Genomic DNA, 17,596 nt, shown 5'->3' on the forward strand with positions numbered 1-17,596 from the left:
TATGCCTTTATGTTGATGACATGCTTATTTTTGGAACTAATATTAAATTAGTTAATACAACTAAGAAATTCTTGTCATCTAAGTTTGATATGAAAGACTTACGAGAGACTAGTGTAATCTTGGGTATTAAAGTAACCAGGAAAAATGATGTTATTATATTATCTCAATCTCATTACATTGAGAAGATATTGAGAAAGTTTAACCATTTTGACTGTTTACCCAATACTCCTTATGATTATAGTGTGACTCTCATGAAGAATACAGAAAATAGTGTGTCTCAATTGGAGTATTCCAGAATAATTGGTAGCCTTATGTATCTAACAAACTGCACTAGACCAGACATTGCTTTTGCAGTAGGTAGGCTAAGTAGATATACACATAACCCTGGAAAAGAGCATTGGAATGCTTTGTTTAGGATTTTGAGATACCTAAAAGGCAGTATAGCCTATGGTTTACATTATAATGGTTTTCCTGCTGTATTAGAAGGATACAGTGATGCTAATTGGATTAGTGATTCAGATGAAACAAAATTCACGAGTGGATATGTCTTCACTTTAGGTGGAGGAGCAGTCTCTTGGAAGTCTACCAAGTAGACATGTATCGCTCGGTCTACTATGGAATCCGAGTTTATTGCCTTAGAAAAGGCTGGAAAAGAAGCCGAGTGGCTTAGAAATCTCTTAGCTGATATACCATTGTGGCCAAAGCCTGTATCAGTTGTTTGATGTCAAGCAGCTATAGCGAAAGCAAAGAGTAAAATATATAATAGAAAGAGCAGGCATATTAGACTCAGACACAACATAGTGAAACATATGTTGCGTGATGGAGTCATATCTATTGACTTTGTGAGGTCAGAAAAGAATCTAGCAGATCCTCTGACTAAAGGACTATTTAAAAGGTTAGTCAATGATACATCGAAGGAAATGGGGCTGAGCCTAATATATGAGCTGCTAGCGTCGGCAACCCAACCTATACAAGTGGAGATCCCATGAGATAGGTTCAATGGGTAAACAACAAGACACGAGGTAGACGATTGCACTGAGTTGTATGAGCCCCTTCTATGGTGTACAATGCGAACAGCAACGCAGAAGGATGAGTTGTTAGAACTCTTAATGAATCCATAGCCATATATTTGGTGGTGTATACAGTTGCTGCATACACTTGATGGAATTCACCTATATGGGTGTGGAGGTGGAGGCCGCTTCCTATGAGAATTTAGGCGAATTCTCTAGAGCACTCATGAAATCCAGGTAATGGTGTATGGCCGAAACGCACCGAACCGCAGAATCACTTGCAGAGGAAGAGTTGTGTGAGTGGCATGTACTTGCGATCTACATTAAAAGGATTCAGGTTCAAGACTATGGTGTCACCTAATTCCTGTAGACCTGTCTTGCTTACTCTAATGTCGGTTCAAGTCTATGGTGACACCGGCACCATTGCACAACTATTACGCTTTAATCCGAAAGGGTTTTATTTTAAAACATGTGGGGGATTGTTGTATTTTGTTTTAAAATAGCATTAAAATTTGAATTTTCAAATTTTCGGTAATTTCCCTCCAATTTTGAAAAGTTGAAGTACTTTTGTGTTGTGGGTTTTGTCCCACATCGAATTTGAAAAGGTAAACTATCTTGTTTATAAGATAGTCTTTTTGCCTAGGGCTTGAGCCCCTTTTAGGGGGCATGTGAATTTAGCCCTATGGGGGGCTATGCCAATAGCTCTAATATATGCCATTAACCACACACGCGCGCGTGCGCCGAGCCGTGCCGTGCCGAGCCGAGCCGAGCCGAGTCCGAGTCCGTGTCCGTGTCCGTGTGCGCGTGCGCGACGCGACGGGACGGGACGGGCTGGGCTGGGCTGGGCATGGGCGTGGGCGCGGGCGCGGGTGCGGGTGCGGGTGCGGTGTGTGTGTACTCGCGTGGGTGTGTGTATGGGTACTCGCAGGACTGTATATGCGGGAGTGTACTCGCACTTGCGCCTTTTTGTTTTAAACCAGAGAGATGCGTCCCTTCCGGTTGGTCGCCTCTGTTGGGTTTAAACCCAACAGACCTAACCTTTTGAAAAGGGTGCTTATGCACCACTTCGGAGTCTATATAAAGACAACCGATTCCAGTTTCAAAGATACGAAAAATTCTTCTCTTATAAAACGCTATCTGATATTCGGTTTTAAGCATTTTCTACTGAGTTCATCGCTGAGTCAACTCAGCACTTTCGGATTAAACTGCAAGTGGTTCGAGCCCGTGTACAGTGAGTGCACCGCTGGGACCGGGTCATAGTCGTTGTATCCTGGAGGTCGATTGCTCTGGAAACTTGCTGCACTTGGGACGCTGTCCAAGGGGAGCAAATTCGATTTCAAGCCGAGTGACTCAGTCACGCCTCGACTCAATTCAATAAGTTCTTCTTTCTCAAAATTTATTTTCCTTATTTGGTTCTCAATTTTTAATAGTCTATTTAATTCAACCAAATATTCCAACAACTTGTGTTGCACTGGACATGATATAAATATTGACTTATGCTTGTTTCGGACATAGTATTAGGTGATATAGAATTGTCTTTGGTCCAATGCAAATTTCATCCTACATTTGAAACCAATATAAAGGATGAGATTATTTCAGGTATCATGTCATTTAATCCTGTAGTAAATAGTGAGAGGCTTTTGTTGATTTTGAATTCCACTGCATCCGTGAGTTCTTTTATTGATGAATGCAGTTTGCGTTCTATCCTCCTCGCGTCTCTAACTACTAACAAGTAGATCTGTGTGGGGTGCCCCACAGTGATATATCTATTTATTCATGTCATCCATCCTTTTTTCTCACATCATTTTAACATATGCACCAATAAATGAGGTAGATCCAATGCTTAAGTGGACCACACCATAGATTCGCATCCCACGTTGATGCATGTGCTTTTTCTATGCTCTGCATACATATGCACCCTTTTTAAGTGGAGTTCGTGATGCATATATTTGAGTGACCAAATTTAGTGATGATTATAATTCCTTGATCCACTAAGTGCAAGTTTCACTTAATATAATGTTGTACTTGAATGAAGAATTCGATCCTGAACATGAGATTAATTAATCAAAATACTATGATATATCCAAACATGCAATTATTATGCAATAATGGTGTTAATTTCATCTAATGTAATTTCATTTCATTTTATCCCGTAATCCAAATAATCTTTAAAGAAGTCACATATGAATTAAGCCATGAAGAAGTCATATATGGATTAGCTATTGATATTGTATAAAAAATTTAGACATAAGCAGGATAGTCCAATTAACAAAAAAGCAAAAAAAAAAAAAGTATAATAAACTAAATACCCAATAAAATAAAATAAAAAATTTTTAAAATAGGCATACATAATTTTCATAACATAATTAACCAGCACAAGGCTATAAAATCCTAAAATGTTTAAACAAAAACTTAAATATTTCAAGAAATGATAAAGTGAATAATAACAAGGGATTTTGACTTTACTATCATTGAGGTACGGTAAAAATTTGTAAATGGACGGAATGTTTCAAATATTTCGAGTAGTCATTTGATATGTTTTTTTTATTTTCTGTAGACTAAATTGCCCCTATCATTAGAACTTGGTATGTACGGAGCTTCTTTTTATTATTTATTTACAATTTTTATGAGGCTTCTTCTTTATTTTCAAAAATATTTTCCAACCCACCATCACTTATATTGACTACATTTTTAAGTGTACATTTATCACCATTAACTTCTCCCGCATATAGGCAAGCCACTGTTACGTGTAAGACATTTTAAACGAATATTTTATTTAACGTTTTTAGATATCATTTATTTATTTATTTATGGAAGCCACTTTTGGCTATGGATAGAAAGAGATGGCAGTGGTTATAATGAATGGGATAAAAATTGAATTTTATAATGCATTTCCTTTGAAGACAATGAACATTTATAATTTTTTAAGGGGTCGAGGTCATGTGTTAAGGGTTTGGGTCGTGTTTCTCGTGTGTTAAGGGTTGGGGTTGTCATGTGTTAATGGTCGAGGTTGTCGTGTGTTAAGGGTTTGGTTGTGATTGTAATGTGGTAAGGGTGGTCGTCATGTCATAAGGTTTGAGGTTGTGGTTGTAATGTGTTAAGGGTCAAGGATGTTATGTTATAAGGTTCGAGGTTATAATTGTAACATGGTAAGGAGGTTGATGTTGTCACGTTATAGGGGTCGTGCCCGTGGTTGTAATGTATTAAGGGTTGAGGTTGTCATGTTATAAGGTTCGAGGTTATGATTCTTAACGTGGTAAGGGTTGAGGTTGTCATATGAATGGTAGATATTGTTATGTGTTAAAGGTCCAAGTTGTCGTATTATAAGGGTCGATGTTGTGGTTGTAATATGGTAAGGGTTAAGGTCGTCATGTTATAAGGGTTGGGGTTGTGGTTGTAATGTGTTAAGAGTTGAAGTTGTGGTTGTAATGTATTAGGGGTCGGGGTTGTTATGTTATGAGAGTCAGAGACAATGTTGTCATGTTCTAAGGGTTAGGGTCGTGGTTGTAACGTGGTAAGAGTTAAAGTCATAATGTGTTAGGGGTCAAGGTTGTCATGTTACGAGGGTCGAGGTCATGGTTGTCATGTTACAAGAATCGATGTCGTGGTTGTAATATATTAAGGGTGAAGGTTGTCAAGTTAGAACCACAAGGGTTGTAACGTGCTACGATCCAAGCTGTAACATTGTAAGGATTAAAGTTATGATGTGTTAAGGGTTGCGGGTCTTTTTTTTTTTTTGGTTAGCTTGTCAGTATTCATGCCCATGTCAGTACACACACTCATGTTAGCCACCCCCGCTAGGGATCGATATCAAGACCTCAAGTGTTAAAATGAGGTATCTCCACTCAGTCTGCCAGTTGAGCTATGGATCTGGGTGCAAGGGTTATGGGTCTTGCTGTGGGTTATGTGGCGAATCCACTCCATCATTTAGATTTAAGATTTAATTTAATGTCATGTACCAAAAAATTAGTTACATCTAAAATTTCTGTCCCAAAAAAGTTTTCAATCTCATTGCTTTCAATGGTGTGGTCACATAAGCCTTTGATGTCCTTCATTTTTGAGTTCATGCCCTAAAATAATCTTTCAAAATGGATGTACGGTGTGGATAAAATATATACATCGTATGGGGCCCATAAAATCATTCATATGTAAATAAGTTACCCAAAACGCATTCCGTGGTTTTTTATTTTTTTATTTTTATTTTTATTTATAGAAAAAGTTTCCCAAAGGTAGATTCTACTGCCATAAGCTATGCTGGGCCCATGTGATGTTTGTGGGAAATCCAATCCATCCATTCATTTTGGAAGATCATCTCAAGACATGAGACAAAAAAATGAACATATTTGAAACTCTGGTGGATCACATGACTAAAAATAGTGGAAATGAATTGTTTGCCATTCAAACTTTTATAGGCTCCACTTGAGGTTTACATGTAATCCAAATTATTCACGAAATGACTCAAATGCTCCTAAACTCCTTACTATGGAGATGGAATGAAAGGATATAAATATTAGCTTATCCAAAGCTCATGCAGCCCTATGAATGTTTTAACCATGGACGTATGAACTCTACTGTTTTTTGCATGAGCTTTGGATTTACCTCATTTTGGGCTCACGTGATAAAATGAGTTGAAAAAACATATGAACAGTGTGGATTTATCCCAAACACCATAGTGAGCCTTGCAGTGTTTACTTCATCTCAACTGCTTCCACCATGTGTGGGATGCTCGATCAACGCAAAAGTCAACCATTAATTTTGCCCCAACATTTTTAAAAAAGGTGTCAGATGTTAATGTCGTCCCAACCTTTTTAAAAAATGTGTCAAATGACTAAATAGGGTATTTGTTTAATATTTCTAATATTTGGGGCATTTGAAAATACTACGATGCTTTTTTTTTTTTTGTCAAAATCTTTAATAACAGCAACCAACTTATTAGGCTATAATTGATCGTATATAATATCTAATATCTTAGTAAAAATATTATTAACGGAGTAAGTTATAAAGAAATCTCTGGGATCACCAGCTAAGTGAATGCAGATGGATGGCTGTGTCCATATCCATCTGGCTTAGAAGCTGGATAATGGAATAATTTCGTAATATCAATGATTGAGCAAAAATTTTATATTCCATACATGTTTCTTTCATAAAAAAATTTAAATATTCAAGTTAGGATTGCCAAACTACTATGATGATGGGAACGTGACTTACCGTGAGTGGGCTCCACAGTTAGACGGTTACTTGATTTCATGCATGCCACGTGTACAAGTTCCGAATGGCTGAGTATGAAGCATCATAGTCACCCAGAGTATCAATAATTCCCCAACTTAAATGGTGAGAAACTATCACGGGAGTGTCACCAATTTCAACAAATCCTCTCTCCTCCCACCCGCGACTCTTCTCACGTCTTTCCTAAATCTCTGCCTCCTGCTCAGTGTCCGCATCGGCGCCTTCCCCTCTCTGCGAGGATTTTCCAGACTCGGACACTGCTCCGCACGCGCACGTTAGCATCTTCCACTTCACAGGTACTTCCATTCCTTCAAAAGCTCAGAATAAAACCCCCGTCCAATCACATTTCTTTCATTTCTTTCTACTCTCCTATATTTGCTGGCGATTTTTTCTCTATCGGAGGTTTCGAGGGTTTTCTCTAGAAATGCAATTTCCAATGCTGATTTTACTGTTAGATTTCAATCCCTGGCTGAATTTTCTGTTGTTTTTTAAGTGTTTGTGGCGGATTTTCTGTTCGCATTTCCAGATCTTGCTGTATTTGCATCTTCAATCGATCTGACTTGAGTTTCCGATGCGTCCTGGTATTGATTTTGCAGTCAGGTTGGTTGAATTCTGCTTGTTTTTGGAGTCTTTGCATGTTCTGCAAGATACTGAGCTGCTGATTTTGTTGTTAGATCGGCATAAGCTATGATTCGCGTTGTTGTTGTTGAACTTCTGTGTGATCCGAGGTATTGAGTTGTTTATGCATTTTGAGTTGATTTTACAGTTAGATTTGTTCAATTTACTGTTCTTTAGATGTAGCGGAAAGTGATTGGGATGACTGATTTGCTGCATTTGGAGATCTTGTGGTTTATGGATTTTTTTATGATCTGTGAGTTGACTGTACTGTAAGATCTGTTGAATTTTAGATTTTCCAGTTGTTAGTTCCACATGGTCATGATGTTGAATTTTGGATTTGTTTTGGAGTTGATTATCAGCTAAATCTGTTGGATTTTCAAATTTTTGTTGACGAGTTATTTGTGATGGACTTTCCTGCTGCAATTTTGGGAATTCTTATTTGGAACTATTGGTGGAATAGGATAGGTAAAGAGTTACTGAATATCTGGGACAAGGCTGGATTTGTTGAGTTTACACTTTTGAAAGTTTGGACTTCCTTTTTTTTTTTTTTTCTTTAAAAAAATAATTTAAAATTTGTATAATTTATCCAATTGATGTTGAAGTGTTAGTCGTGGGTCATTTGCTTTATTTTTTGAGATATTGTTGTTGACTTAGTCTGGATTAGTATAGGCTGTCTAGTCTTGAGCGACTTCATATGCTGATTTTACTGATAGATTTGTTACATTACGGCATTTAGTTTTTGTTAAGGTGCTCGTGGTGGATTGTCTTCTGCATTTTACCAATAGGTTTATGAACTCTATGACCCATTGCCAGAGGATTGCAAGACATGCTCAATTCCTGATTTGGTACAAGTGGCGTCCATGTTTCAATAATCCAGATTGGGCATATGGTCGAGTAGACCTGACTGTCGATGGGAGACGCCCTCTTTCTTAATTGTCTATTCACAATCTGCTGTTCAAATGGTTAGGATTGTTGAGACTTTTTAAGATCCCCTATCCACTTTGGAGCCCATCAAATCAATGCCATGATTAGTGAACCCCACTTTTACAAAGTTGGGGCTTCAGGATACAATGCATGTCCTCTAGCTGTGGATTAATTCGTCCCGTGAACTTCTTCTTGATCTACATTGCTGACTACCATGAGTCCCAAATGAGTTCTCAAGGTGATTTTATTGATTGATTTGTTGGATTCATAATTTTTCTTTTGATAAAGTAAGTTTTTGTAGTTGTTATTAAGGTATTTATGGACGATTGTTTGTGGTGTTCTGGGCATCTCATTGTTCATGGAGTTTTGCTTGATCTAGGTTGTTGAATCCCTAATGAATTATTGGGTTGATTTTGTAGAATTGCTTGAAAAGAGGGAAATCTTTCTGCTCGAGGACTCGCTGAGTGCTGAAGCCTCCAATCACCATGGAAGAGTATTCATCCCTCCTTAGCTGGTTTTGTTCTTAATGATTTGTTGTGGGGAATTTTAATAATTTTTGATGAATGTAGGGAAAGTGCTCTTGAGCTTGTCCAACGCTATCGGCGCGATCGACGAGTGCTTCTGAATTTCATACTGTCTGGTAGCTTGATTAAGAAAGTGGTAATGCCTCCAGGTGCAATTTCATTAGATGATGTGGACCTTGATCAAGTCAGCATTGATCATGTCCTCAATTGTGCTAAGAAAGGTAATGGAATATTTTCCTCTGATGGAAGTTTGAGTCTGTGTGCGAAAATGATCATATGAAATGAAACTGAATCAGGTAAATAGGAGGTCCAATCATAGTTCAACCTTTTCATTCAGTGGGCCTGGGCCCTAATATTTTCTAGCCATCATGTAGAACAAATACCAATTGGTGAATCCATGTGTCCGAACAGTGGCTTGCAGTACAGATGGTTAAAGATAGAAAAGCCTGATTTACTGTAAATCTTCATTGCAATCTAGTATTTGGTTATTACTTTGTTTGATTAGAATGAATTTTGAATATAAGCAATTAAAGCTGAACCCTTTGGATGCATGGTCGAGTTGTCTAGATTGGGTCATCCATATATGCAATACACCTTAGAGTGCAAATGAGTTGCATAGGATCCTTCCCTTATATAGATACAATGATAAGGGCTGAGTGTTGGGATGATATAAAGTATCCAATAACTGCTGCTCTATGCCAGCCTTTATTGGCCCGTTGAATCACCCCATCTTTTAGTATGTGGGGTTCTAATATGTCTCGGTGAAAAAACAGGAAAAATAGTTAATTTTCTCTTCATTTTTTATATGCAATGGCACTGATAAATGATGAAAAAAGTCTGACTTTTCAATACAGACTGGCGAGTCCCAGATGTGGTTGGGACATTCCAATACATTGTTGCAGCCCACACTAAACTAGCCATGAATTGCACTTTTGGATTTATCAGTCACAATTCTTGTAATATTTGTTGAGATCTGTTTCTTGATATAGGTGAAATGCTTGAGCTTTCGGAAGCTATCAGAGATTACCATGATAGCCTTGACTTCCCTCCAACGGTAAGCTATGAAATCACATTTTGTAGTTTCTTGAGTTGTTGTGGCTAATGGACTAAGGTCCTCCCAGTCAATTTTCTCTGTTAATTATGGTTGAAGGAGACCATGATAGTAGTTTGCATTGGCTTGTAATTTTGTCTGATTAACAAAAAACAAATTTCTGGCTGATGATCCACACTTTCCTGGGGACCTTTGAGAATCAGTGCTTTCTTCTATGGCTCTTTATATATATATAGCCTCTTTTTTTTTTTTTCTTTTTCTTTCTTTCTTTCTTTTTTTTTTTTCAATGGCTTTTTGATATAACATACATGTCAAGCTAAGTTTTTTATATCACTTCTATAATTTTTTTTAAAACCGTCCTTGCCTCACATAAAAGCTAGGCCCTGGTGCATTTATATTCTCCATTGTTTAGAGCTTTTACCCTTAAAATAGATCCTACAGTTTTTTTTTGTTGGATGATTTGCTACTTCAATTACTGTGCGTGAACTTTTTTCTTTCCTCCTTCTCAGAATCATACAAGATCTGTCGATGAATTCTTTTTGGTAACAAATCCTGAGTCATCAGGGTCACCGCCAACCCGGACGCCTCCACCAGTTACTGTTTTCCAGCCACCAATTGTGACAAGTCTATCAAAATCACAATCCCTTCAGTCCGCACAGGTTCAGGAACTATCTGTAGATGACATCGATGATTTTACAGATGAAGATGACGAAGAGGAAGTTGAAAGTCATATGGTTTCAAGACACCGTCCAAATAATGCCAATGATCCTGTATTAGGATTGCCGTCTTTTGCAACAGGTAATGAAGAAATATAGTGGAATGTCTACAAACTTGAAAGTCCTTAACATTTGAGCATCCCAGTAAAGTGACAATATTGGTATTTCATGAGAGTATTTTGAGTAACTTGGCTATAACTCATATCGCATTCATTTCATTTCTTCTCTCTCTCTCTCTCTCTCTCTCTCTCTCTCTCTCGGAATGGTGATGATATTCATTAGAGAAAACAAAATGCTTTACAAATCTATATGGACAAGCATGGGGGAGAATAGGAGACCAGTTGTACAACAAATTACTCCCACCAAGCTTGAAAAAAGCGACTCTTTACTTTTTCCACCTTACATCCTTTGAAAAGAGGAGCCCCTTGGGCCCAATACAAAAGTACTTCCTTTAACCCTGTGGAACACCATGTCAATTGTTCTGATGTAACACTAAAAGTCATATCGTTTCGTTCCTTCCATTGATACCAAAGTATCACAAGGATGATAGGTGCCATAATATGGATTTTGTTTGTTTCCTTTTTATTGTCGAAAGTTACCACCCTTCACACTTGGACAAGAGTTTTCACTGATTGCAGTATGATCCATTGCATTTCATAAAGACTTAAGGGTTCTCCTCCATATTGTTGAGGAAAATCACAGAGGATAAGACTGATTAGTTGACTCTCAACCCTTAAAGTGTAAATGAAACACATTTGGTAGTTTCGACTTTCCTTTCTGGAGTTGGTCAATGGTAAGATTTTTTCGTTGCTTGCTAACCATCAACACGTCGAATAACACAAGCTGGGCATTTAAACAATTGCATGAAACATGTCAACATATTGGAAAGAGCTTCCTTTTTAGGAGTGATCCAGCCTCCTAACAACACATGTTTGCTCTTCCATGCCGACAATTTCCTATTAATAATAATGCGGGGGCATTTTCACACCGGGCTTGAGTGGGGTGGCTTGCGGGATGCAAGGGCACACTCGGGGTGGGCAGCTTGTGGAACTCATGGATTTGAAGCCTGTGTGAGGCGGAACCCATGGATTTTTGGCCCATGAGGAGGGTTCGGCCGATGACCTAATCCATAGATATGGGGCATAGGCTATGAGATAATGGGATTAATTCACCATGCAGCTTTTAGAGTAAGTGGTTAATTGTGCTGTATCAAACTGGTATAAGAGCGAGATGTCTCATGTTCGAGACTCCTCACAGGGGGGTAATTAATGCGGGGGCATTTTCACACCGGGCTCGGGTGGGGTGGCTTGTGGGATGTAGGGACACATTTGGGGTGGGCGGCCCGCGGAACTCTTGGATTTGGGGCTCGTGTGAGGCGGAACCCATGGATTTGGAACCCACAAGGGGACATAACCCATGGATTTGTGGCCCACAAGGAGGGTTTGGCCGAGGACTTAACCCATGGATTTGGGGCCTAGGCTATAAGATAAAGGGATTAATTCACCATGCTCTATTAGTTTGAGCTTTTAGAGCAAGTGGTTAATTGTCTTGCATCAAATATGCTCGGTCATTGAGTCTCACAACTTCTTAACTGGTTTGCCAATGCATAGAGGAAGACTAGGTCTGAGCAACCTCTCCTAATTTAATTCCTAAGATCTCAAATTTTTTTTTGAATCATTTTCAAATCATCTGAAGATTAGGGAACTGATCTTTATTGGCTTTGCAAAATAGGTGCATGTCGTTGGCATTTGTAGATGAGACACCTAACACTCATCTCTTCCAACCCTAAATCCTCACATTAGCCCGATCTCTATTACCTTTCTGATCATTTTGCTAAGGGCTTACGACTAAATAAAGGGAGAGAGGAGATCCTTGACAGATGCCCCTAGATCCCCTAAAGAAACTTTTATGAATTCCACACCAATATCAAGTAGTGCGCTGATGAGATACATGTTCTCATCCATTGACTCCACTTCATCCCGAACCCATTATGGGTGGCAACTATAGAAGTTCCAATTAACATGGTTATACACCATATTTGTATCTAGTTTGCATGAGATTTCTGGCTGACCTTCTCTATATCTCGTTTTGCTACACATGAGCTATCAATGCTCCATCGATCATTCACCTTCCAAATAGGGATGCTCCTTGTGATCTAGAAATTACACCTCCCAGCTAGAATCTTGGCTGCTGTTTTTTATTGGCTACCCATATTAGTCTGAAGTTACGAAGACATTCTGCCCCTTCTTTTTCTGTATAAAAACCAATATCACTGCCACCATTTATTTTGATATCGTCCCCCCTCAGTAAAAATCTGGTAGAATTCAAGAATGTCCCCCTTCACCATGTCCCAAAAAAGTTGGAAAAAAGCTATTGGGAAATCATCTGTCCAGGGAGCTTGTTCCCTCTCAATCTGATATTGCCTCTTTTATCTCATCTTCTTCTATGGGTTGTTCTACCAAAGTCGCCTCCTTTTTTCATTACTCAGACCAAATTGCAAGTTGTCCAACTTTGGTCTATTTCTCATGTCATCAATATGGGAGATTAAAGTAGAAGGCCAATACGGTGCTGCATGCCTCCTACTTGTTTTCCATCCTCTTACCTTCCACTTTCATTTGTGATCTTTGGTTGTCTTCACCTTGCTTTGGCAATATTGTGGAGGATTTTTGTGTTCTTATTGCTTGCCTTAACCCATATTGCATGCTGCCTCCACATAGTTTCATCCTCTCGCACTTTCAAACTGGAGAGCATCACGATTTTGCTTTTCCACTTCTAATAGATTCATGCTTTATTTAAGTCTAGAGCTTGGATTTCCTGAAGGATTGATGACTTCCTATTCCTCCATCCTCGAAGTGCATCCTTTTCCATTATCTAATATGACCTTGAGTTTCTTTAATTTCATCATTAATCTTTTGGCCCTTCCATCAACTTCGTTGAAAGACCAATTTTTTAACCTAGTTGGCAAATCCTTCTTCTTCTAGCTATGTTAATTGAAAATGAACCGGAATCGAACCCTATGTTTCTTTTGTATCTAGCAACACTAGACAATGGTCCAAGGTGGGGCGAGGGATTCCTATTTGTGAAGCACCTTGATAGTGGTCCCTCCATGCCCCTGAAATAAGAAATCGATCCATCCTTAATGCAAGGGCATTTTCACATCGGGCTCGAGTGGGGTAGCCCGTGGGATGCGGGGACACACTCGGGGTGGGTGACCCATGTGATTTGGGGCCATGGGGGAGGTCTCGTGTTCGAGACTCCTCACCGGGGTTGATTAATGCAGGGGCTTTTCACACCGGGCTCGAGTGGGGTAGCTCGTGGGATATGGGGACACACTCGGGGTGGGTGGCCCATGTGATTTGGGGCCCACGAGCCCACGAGGGGGGTTTGGCCGAGGTTCTAACCCATGAGATGTGGGGCCTGGGCTATGAGATAAAGGGATTAATTTGCCATACTCTAACAGTTCGAGCTTTTAGAGCAAGTGGTTAATTGTCTTGCATCAATCCTTGACATGATCAGATTGTTTTGATTATTTGTCCTAGTAAAACAACAGCCCTCTAGAGGGATATCAATCAGTTCATTCTGGTTCATCCAAGCAGAGAACTATTTTATTGCCATTGTATTTCTGCTCCCTCATAACTTCTCAAAGAGAAATGTATCACATTGGCTCTTTGTAGATGCACCATGGTAGGTTCGCCATTTGCATTTGGTCCTACTTAGTTTCTCGCAGAAAGCTGACCATTACACGGCCTATACACTGCTGCAAGGACCCATTTGAAGCCCCATTGCTCTTCTTGAAAACATATACATGAGAAGGCCCCAATGTCGACTTCTTGCTTTTCCAGTACATCTGTCCTCCAACCTAGTGCTGTAACCCCTGACATTCCCAACAGCATCAAGTGGTATGCAGTCTGATCTGTTACTTACCAAAACTGAGCTTTGTAGGGGCATGTTGAAGGTCTGCAACTTCGTTAAATTTCTGCTTGTGGCTTGTTTCCCTGATCCCTGCCCTTTCCTTTGAAAACTAGATGTAGAAGACAACTATTGTTTGGAGTTGTTTATATGCTGCAAATATTTGCAGAATTTGGCATATTACACTGCAAAGGTCTAGTGATAAATTATTGAATTCTTATGTTAGATTAAACAAAGCAAATGGTATTATAATTACTTCTTGTTTGAAGAATCAAGTTAATAAGGTGTCTAATTATTCTAGATTTCTTATGATGATAAAGTTTTCAACCATTGATGCATTGACCTTCAAATGTGAGAAAAAAGGGAAAAAGAAACTGGTTTATTCTAGGGTGCAACTTGGGCGGTTGGGTCAGGTTGAGGGTCAACTAGAGCCCAACACAACCTCAAGAGGACCCAAACCGCAACCTGACCTGAACCTAATTTCAACCCGAGGTGCCTGACCTGAACCCAACCTGAAGTCCTCTATACTTGACCTGACCCGACCCAACCCAACCTGAGGACCTTGAAAACCCAACCCAACCTGACTCGAACTTGGGTTGGGTCTGTTGGGCTCGGGTTGACCTGAACCCAAGTTCAGCCCTAGTTTATTTTTGTTGCTTGATTTTCAAAATTTTATTTTCTTGCAGGCCTTACGGAAGATGACCTTCGCGAAACATCTTTTGAAATTCTCTTGGCTTCTGCTGGTGCTGCAGGGTATATGATTCTTAAATTTGAATTAGATTTCCGCTTGTAGATATGCTTCTTGTTGATAAAACATAGTTTGGTCTCTGTTTTTACCTGTCGCTGGTTTCGAAGACTGCTCTTTTCGATGTATCATCATTGCAATTATGTCTCATATTTCTATCTTTTATCCTTTTTTTTTTTTTTCCTTTTTCTTGTACATTATCTGTAGTTGCTCTTCTTTGTTATGTAGGGGCCTCATTGTACCACCTAAAGAAAAGAAGAAAGACAAGAAATCCAAATTGATGAGGAAGCTTGGTCGTAGTAAGAGTGACCATGTTGGGCTCCAATCTCAACGTGCACCTGGACTGACTGGTTTGTTAGAGATCATGCGTGTGCAACTAGAGGCATGCTAAATTTTTTCTTTTATGCTCTTTGTTTTATTCTCATTCCATGTCCTCTATTTTGTTCTATTATGTAATGTTTCAAAAATTAGCTATCTTTTCTTACAACGCAATTTGCTTATGAATTTTAGGACGAGTTACTCTAATATATATATGGGATTTGATTATATTCTAGGCTGCGGTCTGGCACAAACCCTTAATTACATTCCGTGGGAGCAACCCCTGATCCTGAGGTAATAGCCTGAGAGAGTTAAACTATCTATATGATAATGTGAAGAAATCATTAGCTTTAGCACCATATCTCATAGAGCTGGATAAAGAATATCCACACACTGCCTTCATAGTGGGGTTAAGCTTCTAGGAGGTACCCAAGAGCCAAGTGAACACTTAAATGAGTAGCACGGAGCCCCGCACATATCACTTTTTTGGGATAGGCCAGCATAGAGTCATAAGTCATAACACAAGATTAGATAGGGTAGGCATGATGCCTCTCTCTCTCTCTCTCTCTCTCTCTCTCTTTTGAGGATAATAAATCAATTTTATTGCAAGGTTGCTTGACAATATCATGACAACAAAAAATGCAGAAATTACTTCCCAAAAAGATTACATTCCAAACATTGATGACAACAATGTTTTAAATATCGTTATCGCGTAATGTATCGCACCCTTGGGCTATGGATACATATCGGTCATCGCATGGGATATATCAGTTGTATCGCATAATGTATTGCTGTTATTGGGAAACATAGGAACATTGGGAAATTGGTCGAATTTTTCATGGAAACTTCAAGGATTTTTGAAAAAGACATCAATATACACTTAGAAATTAAAACATCACAAAAAAAGTGCACATAATAGAGGTTTCTTTTGTATGGGGTCCTAATACATGCACTATCCAACTGAAATGATGCAAGTATATTTAAAGTCTATTTGTATAATTTATAAACGTAAGAAGACATGTATGGAAACACAAGCAATACATTCAAAAGCAAAAGAAGAATCACTAGATCGAGTTACATGTTTGATTTTGTGTTTGGATACAAAGAGCAATGCAACTAATTTGCGAGAAATTGAGAAATTTCAAATTTCCCAATTTTTTGCAACTTGCCCCATCTCCCCCAAATCTCGAAATTGAAGCTCCAAATCTATGATTTTTCATTGAAAACATGAAAAATCATAGATTTGTAACCATTTGACACTGATTTAACGTAATTTATAGCAAAAATGGATTGAAAATTGAAAATCTCACCGGATCAAATAGGTGGGATATATCGGCACTACCTGTGCATTTCGTATCCCACAGGTGGACTATAAGATATATCATGGGATATATCAGTCAATATCGTCGATATTTAAAACACTGGATGACACCACATATACATTAACAATTTTAACCCCAAATACCCATTGTATGACATCTCTCTTGGATTTCCACGCCACTTCTTCCTACGGACCGTTCTTGTTAAGGAAGCATCGTCTATTACGGACATGGATTTCTTGTGAAAGGCTTTCATAATAAGTTCTTGTACTGGGAAGCTTGGTGGGGCCCACCATGATGTTTGTAAGAAATCCACTTCGTCCATCTGTTTTTCCAACTCATTTTAGGACATGACTCAAAAAATGAGATGCATCCAAAACCTAAGGAGGCCACATGAGAGGGAAAAGTGGGGAAAGAAATGCCCACCATTGAAACCTTCCTGGGGTCCACCTTGATGTTTATATGCCATCCAAACTGTTTATAAGGTCATTCCCATTGGGATGAACTGAAAGCACAAAAAACTTAGCCTAATACATAACTTCTGTGGCCATACGAATGTTTCAGTGGTGGTCATTCAATTGTCACTGTTTCCTCTGGTGGGGCCCACTTGAGTTTTGAATTTGCCTCAGTTTTTGTCTCATATCTAAAAATGGCCTGGCAAATTGGGTGGACAGTTGGATTTCTCACAGACATCACGAAGGGTCCCACTCCTAGTGCAGGAACTTCCTATGAAAGGCTTTTGCAGGCAATCCACAGAAATAAAATCAACTACTCATGCATAAAAATCAGTCCCTAATCCAAGGGATTCTCTAATTTCAATTCAAGGAACCCTAAGGTGATAAAAAGGGGCAAATCAATTAGGGATCATGTAATATAGGGTTAGGATTCATGAAAAACGGCTATGAGAGGATAAAAGAGGATAAAAACCTCAACATAGACGGACGTGCGTGTGATCCCGGCCGCACGTGTGTGGGGCCCACTATTTAGAAAAAGGCCACCTTGGCCCTGGTTGGCTAGGGGTGGACTCCAAAACTGCTCCGCCGAAGTTTCAGCTCGCCTGCGGGCCGAAATCTGGAAATCTGCTGTAATAAAAAAATCTAATGCAACAAAAGGACAAATTTGAAGTACGGATGGTGGGGGAAGATGGAAAGAAAGATGATGGAAGATGGGCGTGAATTGGGATCGATGTGGCTTCGCACCACTGTATACTGTTATGGAATACCTTATACATAACGA

The 17,596-nt window shown here is 39.1% G+C and overlaps 1 protein-coding gene across 2 annotated transcripts in view; it reads left to right on the plus strand.

Moving 5' to 3' along the window:
- Positions 1–6,394: 6,394 nt before the first annotated feature.
- LOC131227340 (protein unc-13 homolog) overlaps positions 6,395–17,596 on the plus strand; it is a 127,531-nt gene continuing 116,329 nt past the window's right edge. Inside the window, exons 1-8 of one of the 2 annotated variants that reach the window (XM_058223122.1) lie at positions 6,404–6,532; positions 6,833–6,964; positions 8,198–8,271; positions 8,348–8,523; positions 9,292–9,356; positions 9,863–10,151; positions 14,665–14,731; positions 14,952–15,105. In XM_058223122.1, coding sequence (XP_058079105.1) covers positions 8,264–8,271; positions 8,348–8,523; positions 9,292–9,356; positions 9,863–10,151; positions 14,665–14,731; positions 14,952–15,105 — 759 coding nt within the window. In that variant the 5' untranslated portion in view covers positions 6,404–6,532; positions 6,833–6,964; positions 8,198–8,263. Of the gene's footprint in view, positions 6,533–6,832; positions 6,965–8,197; positions 8,272–8,347; positions 8,524–9,291; positions 9,357–9,862; positions 10,152–14,664; positions 14,732–14,951; positions 15,106–17,596 lie in introns of both variants that reach the window. The other variant, XM_058223123.1, reaches the window with a different exon arrangement.

Source organism: Magnolia sinica, chromosome 15 (assembly GCF_029962835.1).
Source record: "Magnolia sinica isolate HGM2019 chromosome 15, MsV1, whole genome shotgun sequence".
Classification (NCBI taxonomy): domain Eukaryota; kingdom Viridiplantae; phylum Streptophyta; class Magnoliopsida; order Magnoliales; family Magnoliaceae; genus Magnolia; species Magnolia sinica.